This window comes from Acanthopagrus latus, chromosome 24 (assembly GCF_904848185.1).
Source record: "Acanthopagrus latus isolate v.2019 chromosome 24, fAcaLat1.1, whole genome shotgun sequence".
Classification (NCBI taxonomy): domain Eukaryota; kingdom Metazoa; phylum Chordata; class Actinopteri; order Spariformes; family Sparidae; genus Acanthopagrus; species Acanthopagrus latus.
This window is the reverse complement of record NC_051062.1, coordinates 12,693,646-12,710,661: the sequence shown is the minus strand read 5'-3', so window position 1 is coordinate 12,710,661 and position 17,016 is coordinate 12,693,646. Positions and strand designations below refer to the sequence as shown.

At 43.1% G+C, this 17,016-nt stretch overlaps 1 protein-coding gene and 1 long non-coding RNA gene across 2 annotated transcripts; both read left to right on the top strand.

The window, feature by feature from the left end:
* The first annotated feature begins 155 nt into the window (after nt 1-155).
* LOC119015253 (NF-kappa-B inhibitor zeta-like) lies at nt 156-5,157 on the top strand. The gene is made up of 11 exons (XM_037091095.1): nt 156-289; nt 750-884; nt 1,406-1,488; nt 1,878-2,197; nt 2,426-2,531; nt 2,628-2,774; nt 3,346-3,409; nt 3,505-3,674; nt 3,956-4,066; nt 4,163-4,330; nt 4,468-5,157. The coding sequence occupies exons 2-11, from the start codon at nt 815-817 to the stop codon at nt 4,504-4,506; spliced, it is 1,278 nt and encodes a 425-aa protein (XP_036946990.1). The 5' UTR covers nt 156-289; nt 750-814; the 3' UTR covers nt 4,507-5,157.
* Nucleotides 5,158-6,508: 1,351 nt separating this feature from the next.
* LOC119015325 lies at nt 6,509-10,617 on the top strand. Its single transcript, XR_005073296.1, has 3 exons — nt 6,509-6,889; nt 7,915-9,699; nt 10,333-10,617. It is a non-coding gene; the product is annotated as an uncharacterized LOC119015325 (long non-coding RNA).
* The last annotated feature ends 6,399 nt before the right edge of the window (nt 10,618-17,016 follow it).

Genomic DNA, 17,016 nt, shown 5'->3' with positions numbered 1-17,016 from the left:
GAAGTCATTAGTTACTTCTCAGTTACTTCTTGGTGAACATTATTCAGTCTTCCCTCCAGTTTCTTAAATAAAATAAGAACTTGTTTCCTTTGCTATTCAACGCAGCGTCACACCCCAGCAACTACACAGAGTATCTGGAGTTCATCCAACAACAACCTGCCTTTAGGGGAAACCAGAGCTGTGGAGCAGGGAGTGGTTTGTGAGCACGACTCCCTCCCTGCACCTTGTTTTCCTTTAAGTCGGGTCTTTTGAGGTCCAACAGCAGGTTCAGCCTGCAGAAGTCCAGCAGGTGAGCCTTTTCCTTTTCTCTGCAGTTGAGTTACTGATTCTCTCATAAAGCTCGTATTGTTCACCGGTTCTGGTGCTGCACATTGACCTCGTTTGCATATCAACCGACCCTTGTTTTTCTGTTTGAGGACCGACTGTTTCAGATAAAAATCTGCTCTATCTTTGACTTGAAACTTAAACTAAGCTACCTGCAAAAAAAAAAAAAAAAAAAAAAAACACTTAAGAAACCAAATACAGGCTGATTCACCTTCAAGGATTCATTCCAGGATGAACTTTCGAGTTGTGACAAAATGTTTTATACTTTAGTTTTTGATGTGACCCTCAGTTACCTGTCAACAAGGAAGTGGAGTGCAGGTGTGGGGCATTTTGTGTGGTGGCACTTCCTCATTTCTGATCTTGTGGTGACAAGTAGAAAAAAGCGCAGGTGAGTGGCTGACAAGTTCTGTCACTTCACATTCCAGGTGCGTGAGAGACGAAACACTTCAGGTCCAAGTGGAGCGGACTTTTAATAGATGACTCGTTAGACATGCTGGATCCAGGAGGGAGTGAAACCAGAGCTCTTCTGTCAATGGGGACCAACTACATGAACGATAAAGGTTAGTTTTTATAACGTTGGGAAGCGGATATCTTTCTCTTTCAGGAGTATGAAAGCGTAACCAAACACGCACTCCTTAATCTTCTCGTCCCTGAACATTTGTATTGTTTTCAGGACTCGGGGGGGCAAAGATTTGACACACCTCGCTGTGAAAAAACTCCAAAAGCCCTGCATTAAAACCTGTACTTGGATACAAATATTAAATTATTACATATAAAAGTGCTTGTTCTTCAGTAAAGTTTTAACCCTAACCCCAATCCAAGATGATTTTCAAATAGTTTACTTACATAACATGACTTTCACACAACCAAATAATAAAGTTGTTCATAATCATAACTAGGATTTCTAAGGTTATAACAAGTTAACAAGAACAGGTTGAGTATGAATTCGACAGGTGTATCTAGCTGATGACTGCTTTTCAGTTTTCGAACACTTCCAATGTGAACTTCAGCATCTTCTGTCAGGACCGATGTTGAGTTGCTTTCATGTATATAATAAAATTAAAAAATATTTCCCCCTCAGGTTTTCTTACGTCTGATCCCAGGCCACCACATTATTTCCAAAAGAGAAACACCGTGAAAGAACTTCTGATGATGAAACGCCAGGTTAGTCACAGGAAGAGCAGGTATCTGTTCATGTACCTGAGCATGATTAGACAAGTCTAATTGTTTTTAAGGGTTTGGCTTTCCTAGAAAATGTTGCAATCAACTCTGTTACTCAACAATCATCTGCATTATTTGTGCTTTATTTCTTCTTAAATGTGTTTTTTGTTTACGAGCAATACTCATGGTGGATAAAAATGGTAGCGTTCCTTCAGAATGAGGAAGAAGTTCACTGATCAAACTGTCAACACAGTGCGAGCTCTTACTATGCAAATCATTGAAGGCCAGTGCCAACTCTTGGTGTGTTATGGCACTAGAATATCTATATCTCAAATGTCATCGATTAAAAATTTATTGAGTTAAATAACAGCTTGGAAATTATCCCATTTTAGAAATGGAACTGCTCACAAGACAGCAACAACAACGTGGAGCATAGATTTAAGATCGCAAAATCTGATGGCTTCTCCCCCGACTTCAGCCCACATCTGTTTGAACCTCCGACACAAGTAAACTCCAGTGTGACGAATGAATACGCTCCTGAAAACGATCACATCACCCGACAACAAGTGCAGCGTCCAGCTCTGCAGGAACAAGTCTCTCCAACCTCGGAGGTCAACATGACTTTATTTCACTGGCAGATACAGCAAGAGACTCGGAGGGTCGGAGGGATTTCTCCTGAGCTGCTGAGCGCCCAGGATGGAGATGGTGACACGTATGTATTCATGGAGAGAGTTTTCCATTTAGACCAGCAGGAAACAGCTGGAAGTGATGGATACACACTGGACATAGTTCACTGAAGCAATGAGTCAACAGCTGATGGATCAAAGCCTGACATTACGAAAGAAGAATCAGATAACATGGATAAATCATTGAACCCAGTCGATACAACCTAAACATTCACACATGGACATAATTTTCTGTCTCCCTTTCAAACTCCCAGGTGTCTTCACATCGCGGTGGCTCAAGGTAAACGTGCTCTGGCTTATGTGCTCGCCACAAACATGGCACGATGCGGCTCGCTGGACACGAAAGAACACAATGGACAGGTACAAAACTCTTGTGCTTCATGCTGGTTCTTCTACGTTCTTCAGTGTTGACTGTTGATCCAAGTTGTTGTGATTGTGTTGCGTCTCTGTACGCAGACCGCTCTTCAGATAGCCGCGGCCGCCAATCAGCACTTGATTGTCCAAGACCTGCTGGGACACGGAGCGCAAATCAACACCCGAGACCTCTGGGGACGCTCCCCGCTGCATGTGTGTGCCGAGAAAGGACACTTTCTTAGTCTTCAGGTAAAGCATCAGCACATATTGCTGTATCAGTGTATCAGGATTTTTCAAAAGTCTACAACTAGATGTCTAGATCATGTTGGGTAATTCTGGTATCTCTACACCCAGACGTCAATGTTTTACACGCTTTCAAACCTTGACTGTATGAAATCAACTTAGAACAGGTTCCGGCTTGAACTTCTGAGTCCTGTCAGTCCTCGCTGGTGAATGAATAACAAATTTGTCATCAGTTACTGATTAATTCCCAATCAGTGTACCACAGTATTTGACTTTGCAAATGAGTAAATGCTGCTCTGCTCTCAGTGGACTCGTTTTTAAGTATGTCAAACAAACCATCTGTTACGATGCTATGCAATGTGTGTTAATTAGTAACACGACTAAGTGCTGATAATGTGAAACACCAAGCCTGTAGACCTTGATCGCATCATGAGGAATATTAAAAATTAACCTCTACTGTAACCCACATCTTGCTTGCATCCCTTAGCTTTGTGCGCTAATCCAATTCAATGAACCATGAAGTTGAAGTCTCAACAATTTGTTTCTTGTAGTGTGATTGTTGTGTTTTCCACCACAGAGCATCTGGAAAATCCTAATGAAGAGCGGGCAACCGATCGATGTTGAAATACTCAATTATGATGGTAAGTTTGCTCTGTTCACCTTTAAAACTTGTTATTTCTGGTGGTTCTGTAAAGTGTCGTTTTTGTAATGAGACGCTCCTTTTCTCTGTCTGGAGGTTTAACTCCGCTTCATGCAGCAGTCATGTCTCACAACGCTGTTGTTAAAGAGCTGAGGCATCTGGAAAATCCCTGTTTGTACATGACAAAGGAGATGGTGCAGAGGAAGCGGACGTACGTTGAATGTATCAAGATTCTGCTTCTCATGGGCGCCTCCGTCGGGTCAAAGGTAACTGTTGAAACTTTGACTTAACTGCTTCATTTCCACTTCACGTCAAAGTTAAAGCTGGGATTTGTTTAAGCTAATTTAGAAGCATTTTTTGTTATATTTGTAGAAAATCTCTTGGCCACAACATTAGCACAAAGCACACAACTAAGGCACCACCGGCCTCCTTTAGCTGGTAACATTAGCACAAAGCACTTTAGCTGGTAACGTTAGCACAAAGCACTTTAGCTGGTAACGTTAGCACAAAGCACATGACTCCAGAATGACACTTTTCATCCCCACAGGATCTGAAAAGTGGACGGACGTGTCTTCACATGGCTGCCGAGGAGGCAAATGTGGAGCTGTTCAACATTTTACTCGACCAGCCAACTTCGCTGTCAATTGTAAACGTTAAGGTAAGATGTTTTGATGTAAACTGAAGTTCGATGAGTGGAGCACACAAACTGCCTGTAGCGTGCTGTCTGATTCTGTCGGCACTCTGATTGTCGTAGACGTTCAGTGGGAACACAGCCCTGCACATCGTCAGCTCTCTGCAAAATCACAGAAGTCAAGAAGAAGCGGTGAAGCTGCTGATGAGAAAAGGGGCGGACCCCGGGACCAGGAACTTTGAGAACGACCTGCCGTCCCAGCTGACGCCTGAAGGACTCACTGGTGAAAAGGTACGGCGTGTCAGCAGATCATCCTGTAACGAGGAACTGATTTTGTTATCTGCCAGATTCTTGTTGCATAACGGCAAACTATTATGTCGCATTATCTACAGAACTTGAAATGTTTGTTTTGTTTCTTCTTCTTCCAGGTGCGTCTGATCCTGAAAGGGAAGTATTGTCACGTTTAGGTGAAGCTCAAAAACACTGTCAGTCAGACAGTCCGGTCTATCGATGTAGAATTTGCCAAAACAAGGCAGATTTTGGTTGTTTCAGTGAAACATGTCAAATTGTTCGTTACCATGTAACGTCCAAAGAAAAGAGAGTTTTTTTTTATCAGGTGATGTTTTGTGATTTCTGATAAATTCCTTTCGATTTATGGATTCAGTCATGTTGTTTTGTAATTGAGAGATTTCACTGTTATGTCTTTTGTATATTTTCCACTGATTTAGATAAATGTAGGTATGGTCATGGTGTATATTACTATACTTGGAAATGCATTAATAGTTGACATATTGTGATATATTCTGCTAAGGTCACTGTGTATTGAGGGTGTCTAACTTTTAACTAGTAGTTTTGATTTGTTTTTTGATTGTTTACTTTTCCTGTATGTGTAGATGTGTTTGAGGTCATGAGTTGTGTTTTCATGCCAGACATCTTAATTTCCCTTTGTCACACATGCCCGACTGTATCTGGAGGCTGAGTGAGCACGATGATTGGCCAATTAAACAATTAACTGGAACAATATTTTGGGATCAAAGTAGAAATGATGACATCAATTTTCATCTCACATGAAAGACACATTTCTTCAACATTTTGGCTCAATAAAAACTAAAATGAATAAAACATGGTGCGTTTTTTTATTTTATCTTTAGTTTAGTTGGTAAAATATCTGAAGTATTTTTCTTCTAGTCATTCTTCTTATCAGATGTTCTTATCAGTTCCGATTTCACGCATAAAAATGAGTGAAAAGTGCGTTTGCATTTTAACAACACGCAGTGAAGAGTCGTTTGAATCGAGTTGAGGCCGTTTGCCCAATCAGAGGCTGAGACGTCACACTTCCGGTCTGTCTCGTATGGCCCCAGCAGCTCTGTGTGTCCACCGACACAAAAATGGTAAACATCCACACTGAGCGACCACCCCCCTGTTTCTGCAGGAAATGGTTTGGTCCTGCCCGTCACTTCCGGTCAGTGACGTCTTCAGCTGCTGTCAGTAGATGAACTTCAGTCATCACAATGTTGCCGAAATCACAATCTGGTGTTCAGAGAAGGAAAGAGAGGAAAGACAGAGGACAGAGTGTCAGTGTGTGACCCAGTGACTCACCTGGACAGGTGGGGAGCCTTCAGTCTGAGGCTGTTAGCCTGTTAGCTTCATGTCCGCAGTCACATCAGCTAGCTAGCTACAGGCTAGTGTTTAACATTTAATCAGTGCAGGGAAACATTCAGCAACATTCATATTAAATCACCGTCCCTGCTGCTTTCAGCAGACTGAACAACAGACGAGTCAGCAGCAGCCCAGTCTGTCCCAGTCTGTCCATCACTGTCTGTCCCAGTCTGTCCCAGTCTGGCCATCACTGTCCCAGTCTGTCCATCACTGTCTGTCCCAGTCTGTCCATCACTGTCCCAGTCTGTCCATCACTGTCTGTCCCAGTCTGTCCATCACTGTCTGTCCCAGTCTGTCCCAGTCTGTCCCTCCCTGTCCCAGTCTGCCATCCCAGTCTGTCCATCACTGTCCCAGTCTGTCATCCCTCCCTGTCCCAGTCTGTCCCTCCCTGTCCCAGTATGTCCCAGTCTGCCATCCCAGTCTGTCCAGTCTGTGAGAGCTCTCTGTCTCTCCTTCTCTTTTTTTATCATTACACAAAAGAAAATGAAATATTTATTAATGACAGAAAGTCAAACAAGAGACAGAGTTTAATTAAAATAAACACGTCAGATACGTCAAGCTGTTTTCTGCTGTGTGTGTGGCAGCATGATACAATAATGGACTTACAGTAAAAAAGAGTTAAAAACAGGAAAGTCTATCAGATACATGAAGCTTTTTCATCGCTGTGTGTGTTTTAATATAGTTAGAAGTCCAATTACACACTGAACCTCAGAGAGAAGGTGTGTGTGCTGCCTGGTGTCTGCCACCAGAGGGCGCCTGCGCAGTGGGTGTAGTCGGCGTGGGCGGGGTCAAACATTTAACCCCGCCCATTCCGAGCCACTCCCCGATCTGAGTGCTGCAGCCAGGAGGCTTCAGGTTGAATCCAGCTGAGCTCTGCTGGCCTGCAGGGCGGAGAAACAAACGCTGCTGTGAAGTTTGACCCTCTGTACGACCCGTAGACGTGACGAAACACGGCTGAGCTCGTTTAAATTCCATTAATGTTTGAGGAAAATCAACAACGAAGGTGATCAGTTTTCTTACTTGATGCTCTGGGAAGTTTGCTGACCTTTTCCTCATATTAGTCTCTTTTGGAAATGATTCAGTCTGAGATGTTCAGAATAATAATCAAGCCAGAAGTGGCAGCTGAGGGAACAGAGCAGTGGACCTGCTGCAGGGCTGCATGCAGACAGCCGGGGATCAAGACCCGCTCAGGTGTGTCTTTTACAGACAGTGTATTTATCTGATTAGTTACCTGTTTGTTTGAAGTGTACTTATCTGTACATATGGAGAGCTGGGCTACTTTAATACGTTTAATGTGAGTGAAATTTAGGAAATATTGTTTCATGCTCATCTTCTGTAGCTGCAGCTTCATCTGAACTCTTCACATGTAATCCAGCCTGCAGTCCTCACCAGAGATCAGCACTCAGTCAGCTGTTGTTTTAATATGTATATTTATATATTGTGAGTTTGACCTTTTAAGGGTCGGCCTGCCTGATCCAATAGGAAACCTTTCTGCTGCAGGATCAGTGATGTGCATCTCTCTGACTCGTGCATATGGACAGTTCATATTCAGAGACCACAGAATGTGACAGCTTTGTCACGATAACAACATCCAATGTGGATATTTTGTAATTGTTTTCCTTCAAACGGTCTCACAGACGCACATTAATGTTCCAACTGCTTCATCAGAGTCCATGAACAGACTAAATGCTCATCATCTGTTTTCAATGTGGTGTCGCCATTAAATACATTTGAACTTTGTCTGTCTGGTACAAAATAGTAAGTGCTGCCTAATAACAATACAATCCAATTACAACAGGTATTAATAATTGTGATGACAGCTGTGCTGAGGTGCATGATTATATCACAGGGTTAAAAAAGTCCCACACAGAAACAATCAAGGTGTTAGATGGTACATACACACACCAAAGACAGAAACACGTGTGTGTGTTAACCATCACACACATGCAGAGTTCTTCTTTACTTCTGTATTCTGGACTGTCAGTACTTTGAGTTTTGCAGCTCTGCTTGCAGTGGTAATATAAACATATCTTGTAAAGGAGACACATATTGTAGTGTGTCTCCTGGAAAGACCAGCATGGAAATCATGCTGGTCTGTGCTGGTTTTTCTAGCAGGCAGAGAGGAACACGTCAGTCAGCTGATCCCTGATCTGTGGTTCTGTGCTGCAGGCAGAACAGAGAGACTTTGTTTCTCACTTTCTTTTTTATTGTGACAGTCTAAAGGGAGAGTGTGAAGTTCCACATGTTGTGAAGAAAACCCAGCGGAACACGTGAATCATCAGCTGATCCAACAGAATCCACTCGTCTGCTTCATCGTTCCATCAAGTTTAATAGAACCACATGTTGGCAGGTGACACTGTGCACCTTTAACACCCACCACATTAAAGGAACAGTTCACCCAGAAGTCAAATCCAGTCAGGTGAAGTGTCGGCAGCCCACCAAACGTTTCTGGATCTCCTCCTGAACATGTGACCGCAGCGGTTCTGTCCGAGGCCGTGGAAGCCCCGATATCCCAAACTGATGTGACAAGTTGTTGACGTCCTTTTTAAACTGCTAAAATCACATCTTTTCAAGGAAACAAATGTGTGTCTGATGCTCATTAATATCACTTTGTGACATAAAGAGTGTTTATCTCAGTCTGACAGAGTTCAGGCTGCAGTTCCTGCAAATCTCCACCAGATGGCAGCAAAGTCCAGAAGGTGAAATATGAACTGAACGATAGAAAATCCTGACCAATCACTACAGCTCATAGAAACACAGTCAGACTGTGAAGTAGAGATGAGGTCAAACCAAACATGATGATTTGAACACTATGTTAAAGCCAGTCCATGCAGGAATATGTAGAAGTGTCTGATCATATTATAGAGATCAATAATGGACGACAGGATTTATGTTTGATGGACTGTCATTGTTTTGTGTGTCATTGTGTGACAATGATCCGATATTGATGGTTTCAGTTTGAAGCTTTTCTCTCGTCCTCCTGTTAGCTCAGCAGGAGAAACCAGGGCTGGAAATTTTGAGGTCGTGGGTTCGATTCTTGATTGAAATTTGAGGGTCGACATTCAAAACAGTGAAATGTGACAGAAACAAAGAGCATCAGTCAGATCCAGTAGCTCAGGCTGATAGAGGTCTGGTCAGCAGGTCTGAGGTTGTGGGTTCGATCCTTGGGCAGGTGCGGTGATTTTTAAACCTGGTGTCCAGAACAAAGAGTGAAATGCTGTCAGAATCAGAACTGTATGTCCAGCTCATTAGCTCAGGAAGATAAAGTAATGCAGTAAAGTCTGCAGGTTGTGGGTTCAAACCCTGACTGAGTGTTGAAGGCTGGTCTCTGATCAGCTGCTCAGGTGGACACTATACAGCTCACAGTTTGATCTCAGGACACTCACTGACTTTTGGGGTCCAGCACTGATGAATGAAAACTTGACAGCGCTCAGAGAAGAGATGTGTCCAATAAAAGCTCCGGACTCAGAAGGAGTGAAAACCTCTGAGAGACTTTTAATTCTTTGACTAAATGAAGAACATCTGTCATCAGCAGCTCCAGTCCCCTCGTGGCCCTCGGTCTTCCTCTGTGGGGATTCAACTGATTCAGCGAAAGAGTCTTCAGGTAGCTGTCCAGGTAGCTCAGTGGGTTGGAGGGATGTTGTGGAGTTCTGAGATTCTGAGTTCGACCCTTGATTGTTGTTGAGTTTTGAAACCTTCAAATCAAAGAGTGAAAAGCTCCTGAATCTTTATAAACCTGCAGTTACTGAGACTTTCCTCAGATTAAAACGCTTTGTGTGAAAACAACCTGCTCTGCTGCATTTTAACAACACGCTGCTTGTGTGTCAATGTCGTTTTGTCAATAAAGCTCGTTTGAATCCAGGTGAGGCCGTTTGCCCAATCAGAGGTTGAGACGTCACACTTCCGGTCTGTCTCGTATGGCCCCAGTCAGCCAGCAGCTCTCTGTTTGTCCACCGACATGCTGACGGTCGGACGCTTCGTGTGAGCAGCAGATAACTAAAGTAAGTGCTTCATTCATCTGTTACATGTTTTCACCGGCTGTCTGGATACTTCGCATGTCGCTCCAGCGACAGTAACCGAGCTAACACTGCTGTCCGTGTAGCTAACTAACAGCTAGCTGCCTTTAGCTTGTTAGCTCCGCTGTGTTGTGCCGTGAACAAACCGTTTCAGTGAAGAATGATGGCACTCGGAGTGAAATGAAGCCTTTACTGCACATTTGGACTCGCATAATGTTAAATTGAGGGTCAAGAACGCTTCAAATCAAGGTATCCGACGAGCGTTTTGCATGCTAGCTTAGCAACGCTAGCAAACGAGCGTTGATTGAAAGTAACTCGCTGCAGCTGTGCAGCAAGTCTGCATTTAATCAGGTACAAATTAAACTCTTTTGTGTCTAAATCTCAAACAGCCAGCGACGAAATTAACCAGGTTTGAGTTCCTCAGGTACCATATTCTGCTACTTTATTGTTCCACTCTGCTTGTTCATTTGATTTAAACACACATAAGTAGGCAAGAGTTCGACAGAAAGTTTATTATTGAAACAGTTGAGTCAACCAGCTTTTTGTCTGTACTAGTTTTCCTGCTGCTTTATGACTGAACATGTAACATTTGTGTTAAACTTGTGTTTTTTCTTTCAGATTCCCTCTATGGCTTCTGGAGCGAGTCCGAGAGCGACGGACACAGCCGGCAGCGACTTCCAGCACCGGGTCGCTTCACCCGACCAGATGAGGTCCGTTCTTTTTGCTGTTCCAGTCTCAACCCTCAGAGGGAAGTGAGACTCTGAGAAACATCAGATCCACCTGCCTCATAGGTCTGCAGATGATCATTTTTGCTACTTTTTAGAAGTGAAGTGTTTTGTGCTTAGGTACTAGCACTGGATGCTAAAGCTGTCTGATATCATGAAATAAAAACACCATGTTTGATTCAGTTGTTTTTATTGAGCCAGAATGTTGAGATGTGCTGTTTGATCCTTTGATGCATTTCATGGAAGAGAGAAATTAGCTTCATTTCTAATGTGTTCCAAAAATACTGTAGCATTTAAGTTGATGTTTATTGTTTGACAAAGTGAAATAAAGGTCACAGCTGACAAACATGCAGTCAAATGAAGTTTACTGTTGTCTGCAGTGAAAACTCATGAATACAGAATTTGAGACAAACACAGGAGACAAATTCAGACGTCTATTGAATTTATTGAAATATGTCACAAGTACCAAATTACTTCCATACACATTAAACAAATTAACATTTAAACATGCTTAAAATGTAGAATATCTGGAAGATAACACAGCTTTTCACAATAAAATGTAGTTCAGCTGTTTGCACTCCATCTTCTACAGGAACTGAGACCAAGATGACTGATGGTCTGGGAAAAAAAAAGCTTTGTTGAAATGATTTTAAAATAACCGTCAACTATGAATGCATTTCCAAGTATAACAGTATTATACTTGGAAATGCATTCATAGTTAACATAGAAAGTCATTTTAAAATCATTCTAACAAAAGGCTTTTCCCCCAGACGAGCTGTCATCTTGGTCTCAGTTCCTGTAGAAGACGAGGAGTTCAAACAGCTGAACTACATTTTATCGTGAAAAGCTGCTGTGTTATCTTCTGGACATATTCTACATTTTAAGCATGTTTAAATGTTCATTTGTTTGTGTATGGAAGTTATTTGGTGTAAAAGACATAACGGTGAGTTCTCTCAGGATCTGACGCACCTGGAAGAAGAACAAACAAAGTTAGTTGACTGTTAGCAACAAGAATCTGACAGAAAGTTAGTTCCTCACCACAGGATGGTTTTCAAACCTTTCCACACCTGCTACCTTTTCACCAGCGAGTCCTTCAGGCCTCGTCAGCTGGTTTTCACATTCCTGGTCCCGGGGTCGGCCCCTCTTCTCATGGTGCAGGGCTGCGTTTCCTCTGGTGTCTGAAACAAATCAAATGCAGACAGAAACACTACAGGCTGTAGAAAGTGACACAAGCCAGCTGAGCCTGGTGTCCCACGTATCTGCTGATGGTTAACGCTGTGCAGCTGCTGGACCAGAGGTTCACCTGCACACAGGACCAGAAGAAGAAATCAGCTCATCTGAGCTTCTGTAAGGACAAAGAGGAACAACTCCAAAAACTGTTGTGCTCCTCTGTCACCCGTTTCTACATTTCTGTTAGAATTGTCCTGGACTGCTGCCGTCCGTCTGTACATGAATCCTCTCGGCCTTTTCATCATTCACACGCTGTAACATGGATGTTGCTGTTGTGGAAACATTAAAAATACATTTAAATCAGACTGGATGGTCTGTCAGCCGGTTCTGAAGTCATTTAGCACTCAGCCTGTTGTGGAGTAAAAACACTCCCTGTACGGTGAGGCAGGTATTATTGTGGAATAAAGCTCACATGCAGTCAAACGTGGTTTACAACTAGAGTCGACTGTCCAGGTGACGTCTGCTGTGAACGACAACTCATGAATATATAATGTGGAGCAAACTGTTGGATGTGCAGATAAACTAACCCACCACAGATGATCTGTTAGAGTCAAAAGTTCAGGATTTTAGATTCTGTTCAGTTATTTTATTGAAGATTAAGCGTGATGATTTGGAAACGGTTCATTAGGTTTCCTGTAAAAGAAACGGACAGAAATAATTAGAAACAAACTCAGACTGGTGACTTTACAAAAGGAAATTCATAATTGTAAATTCTACCTTGATTTAACCAACGTGCTCTTTAGCAAGACTTGAAGTGCATCGGAGGTGACAGTCGACCATAACGATCATTAAATAGAGACCCAGTGGACCAACAGCCCAACATATGTGATCCACAAGCCAACAGCAGCTCCCAGAATGTGTCCAAACCTAAAGTAGCATCACGTCCAACACCAAATCATGACATCACTCACCTGAGCAGGTACGCACGCCACACTGAGGAACCAAAGACTGGCTGAGTGGCAGCAGCTCAGCTTTATAGGCTGCAGGTGGCTTGATTGGCTGCTGCAGCGGCCGGCCCCCGGAACGTTCCATTTCTGTGGGGGAGTCTGATTCTCTTTGAACAACTGGAGTTCCAACGCCTCAATTCGCTGATTCAAACAATCAGTCAGTCAAAGCTTTATTGTCATGCAGTTTCTCCAGGATCAACAAGACAAACACAAACACACAGTCAGAGCTGAATGCTGCTGTCCACCTGTCTGATCAGCAGCTCAGGTGGACTCTCTACAGCTCACAGTTTGATCTCAGGACGCTCGCTGGCTTTTGAAGTCCAGCGCTTAGAAATGAAACCTTGAAAGCGCTCAGAGAAGAGACGTGTCCAGCAAAAGTGTCTGAAGAGCCGGACTCTTTCTGAAGCTGCTGCTCAGAAGAAGGAGTGGAAACCTCTGAGAGACTCTTTGCTTGTTGCTTCCTGTGAGCTCAGCAGGTGAAACCAGGGCTGGAGGGGGTCGAGTCTCCTGCCACCTGAACAATGCTGTGACCCTGGACCGCATGCTACAAACATTTTTATACATTTGAATGTCGTAAGGCTTCATAATTTATCGTGAAATGGTTTTATTCAAAAACACACGTTGCAACACGAGCAAACATGCTGGCAGTCTGGAACAGGATCAGCTCCCTGGACAACCTGGACTGAGGAAACACACCTGCAGCCAATCACACAGAGGGTCACTGAAACAGAAACATGTATGAGGGTCGTAACAAACCCCCCGTTAAAACTACTGACAACAACTCAGCAGGAAGACCAGGAATCTCAGGATCACCAGCAAAAATAACAAAGGCTAAATAATAAAGTGGCAAAGTGTTGAAAACGCCCGACAGCTTTGTGGTCAGGGACGACTACAGGAACTGGGAGGAGCCGCCCTGAAACTCTGACTTCCAATCAGCTCCCTGGACAACCTGAAGTCCCTCACACACACCTGCAGCCAATCACACAGAGGCTTGTTGGAACACAGACCAACAATAGAAAAAGTGAATAAATGCTCCTTCATTCATTCTTCAAATGACTGAGATGTGAACACTGTGACCTGCACAAGTTCAGAGCTTCTCCAGCAGAGCCCCGATATAACTCAGTGGGATGAACTCTTAGAGGTCTAGACTTTGTTTTAAAAGCTTGTTAAATCCATGTGCCGTTTAGCTCAGTTGGTAGAGCAGGCGTCTCATGTACAGAGGCTACGGGTTCGAGTCCCGGTATGGCTCCTCCTTTCTGTCAAAGGTTGAATTTTCCACGTCTGCTCCTCTTCATAAGCTCAAATAGAACAAATTCAACATCCTAATGTATCAGACTGCCAGCCAGATACTGAACCCACCGTACTACAGCAAATTCCACTTCACATTTGGACCTCTTCTCTGGACGCTGGTGACTTTCAGCTTTTTAATCGGACTATTATAATAATTGAAGCCAAAGAAGACTCGAACCCGCAACCTGCGGACTACTAACCAGGCTTTTATCACACTGAGCTAACAGATCTGAGTGATGCACTTCTTTTCTGTCATATTTCACTGTTTCCACCCACGACCTCAAAACCTGCAGCCCTGGTTTCACCTGCTGAGCTCACAGGAGGACGAGAGCAAAGAGTGCAGTGTGCGTGTGCAGCCACCAGAGGGCGCTCTGCCCCTGCAGATATGTGTTGGGTCTGTTGGTGCTCTGCAGAGAGACAGCATGGAGCAGGAGGAGCTGCCCAAACCAACGAAGAAGAAGCTGGAGGAGGAGGAGGAGGAGGAGGACACACTGGAATGTGTTTTGTTTTGTTTTCAATGAAAGTTTTTATTTAACATTTGCAAAAAGTACAGACATTCAGACAGGACAGGCACTGAGTGACAGACATATAAAAAGGATTTAAAAAAAATCTTAATATAGAAATAATTGTTGTAATTTAAATGAAATAAATTAGTGTATATAAGGCATTTCTTATTTGGGGGTACGTGAAAACGACTTTAGGTATAATATTGTGCGCTCACTTTTCTTATTTGGCAACAGTTTCAAGGTATCGATATAAAAAATAAACTCATTTGCGAAGACATTAAAGTTTGGAAGGGACTTGGAAAATGTACTCTTGTGGATGTGGAATTTACCTATTAAAATCATGAGGTTTACTGTGAAGCAAATTGATTTGTCATTATATTCGAATTTTTCTTTGGGTCTGATTGTTACGGTGTCAACATCTGTCACCTCCTGCTGAACACCAACATCACTCGGACACACAGGAAAACATTCTTCATGTAGAACAGCTGCTGAATTATCAACAAGGGCCAAATAATGCAGAAGGAGTCAGAGACAGAGTTTCACACAGTTTATAAAGTGGCTCCAACTCAACAAGTCACTAAACCAGCGTTGCCAGCTGGGAAATGTAGGATTATCGTACCACAGACATCAAATGATCGTATTCCGCGTATTTTGAAGGAAATTCATAACCAAAATAACAAGTTTATTGATGCGCTTTAGTCACTCTTGTGTTGAATAGCATCTAACAGGCAGAGAGACAAAGAGAAACAGTATTCATGATAACTGACAAGAAAATAAAGATCTGGCTTCACATATTACATTTTATTTTCAGAGCAACAACATGTCTCTGTCCTCAAAAAAAATAATAAATAAAATCAACAAAAACAGCACTTGTGCACACTTCAAAGTGCCTGCTAGCAGGTTATAACTTCAAATAAAGTGCATATATAACCTGCTGTATAATAACCTGGAAAAGAGGGAAGCACAGCAGACAACAGGCCAAGGGCTACATGTGTTTTTTTTCCGAGTGAAGCAAAAGTCCAACATCTAATGTGGACAAACACTGAGTGGTGTGTAGCCCTGATCGCCTCGGGCTTCATCAGCTGTCCGGTCTGCGTCACGTCACGTCTCCGCCTTTGGCAGTTTTCTGGATCAAATGAAGAAGAGCGGAGAGCAGACTACTGTTTAGATTAATGACATGTTACATTACATGGCAGATGACTAGAACCCTGTTCATCATGTGCATGAAACAGTTCAGGCCATCAGCTGGCTCATTAAATAATGAATGCTGCTTACCTTCAGGTTCAGTCTCCAGCTGTGAGTCCCTGTCTGAGTCTGCTGCACCCTGCTGGGTGGGGGCAGTCCTCTTACTGTTTACATCTCATGTTGTCATGGACCGCAGCATTGTGGTTGTTGGCCTCAAACCGGCACATCCACCTGCCATCTTCACACTCTCTGTTTTTTTTTAATACAGTTCATTGGGCCACCAGCTCTGTCTTCAGCACCGGCAGACAGCTTTGCTTTCCGAGCCTGCAGCAGGTCTCAACCAGCCGGCGAACTGGCTCTCCCGCTCTTTTCTATAGTTTGTAGGCGATGCTGCTCACTTCGACTCTGCCCCGCCGTCTTCTCAGCCTCTCCTCCTCCTCCTCCTTCTCCAGGTTCTCTCATTTTCTTTTCCGCGCTTCTTCCAGACCGGCTCTGCTTCTTCTTCTCTTCTTTGTTTTTCTTCTTTCCCTCGCTCATGGGGGGCGGGCACAGCGGACTATTCAGCCAATCATGACCGTCGTTCTGAGGCAAACGCTTGCACGTCACTCGTAGCTCACATTTAGAAAAGCACGATTGGCTGGAAACTTGTCACATGGACACAGATGCCTTCAGGGTTCACAAAAAAACTCCGACAGACAACCACACATTCACGGAATGGTCAAATTATCGTATATTTGGCCTTTTTTGGGATTATTCATCGTACAGAGGGCAAAATTATCGTACAAATAAGATAATTATCGCACACCTGGCAACACTGTGCTAAACTGACACATTTTTAAAGGGAGTCTGGTGACAGAGAAGTCGCCTATATTGTTCCTGTTTAGCGTCTTTGTAACATGTGACATGTTTAGATCAATAACATGTTTCTTCTTTCATAAATGGAGTGTAAATGGTGAAATCAGTGTAAACAGTGTGTTCAGTAGCTGATCAATGTTGGCAGGTAAGACTTTAGCGCTTTAGACACAGAAGCAGACAGGCTGGTACAAACATGCTGCCACAAACTGACACTTTTTACAAGGAGACAAACAACTTCAGCTTCTGATTTAATGCTGAATTTACAACAAGGACACAATGAATTAGAATCTGTCAGCAAAAGAGTTTCATAATGTTTATAAAGATTGTTTTACCTCAAAAACTCGCTAAATCTAGTGTTTTTTAAAGGGAGTCTGGTGACAGAGAAGTCAGATCAATAACACGCTGAATGAAATCTTCAGCTGATCTTCTGTGTTTGTCAGTCGAGCTGCTTCCTGTGAATTCCTGTTGAACAAGTTTACATTCACTCACAGTTACTTTCTAAAGTAATCGATTACTTGTTGGTCTTCAGATGTCGTGTTTTGTCTGAGTGTTCAAACGTTCACA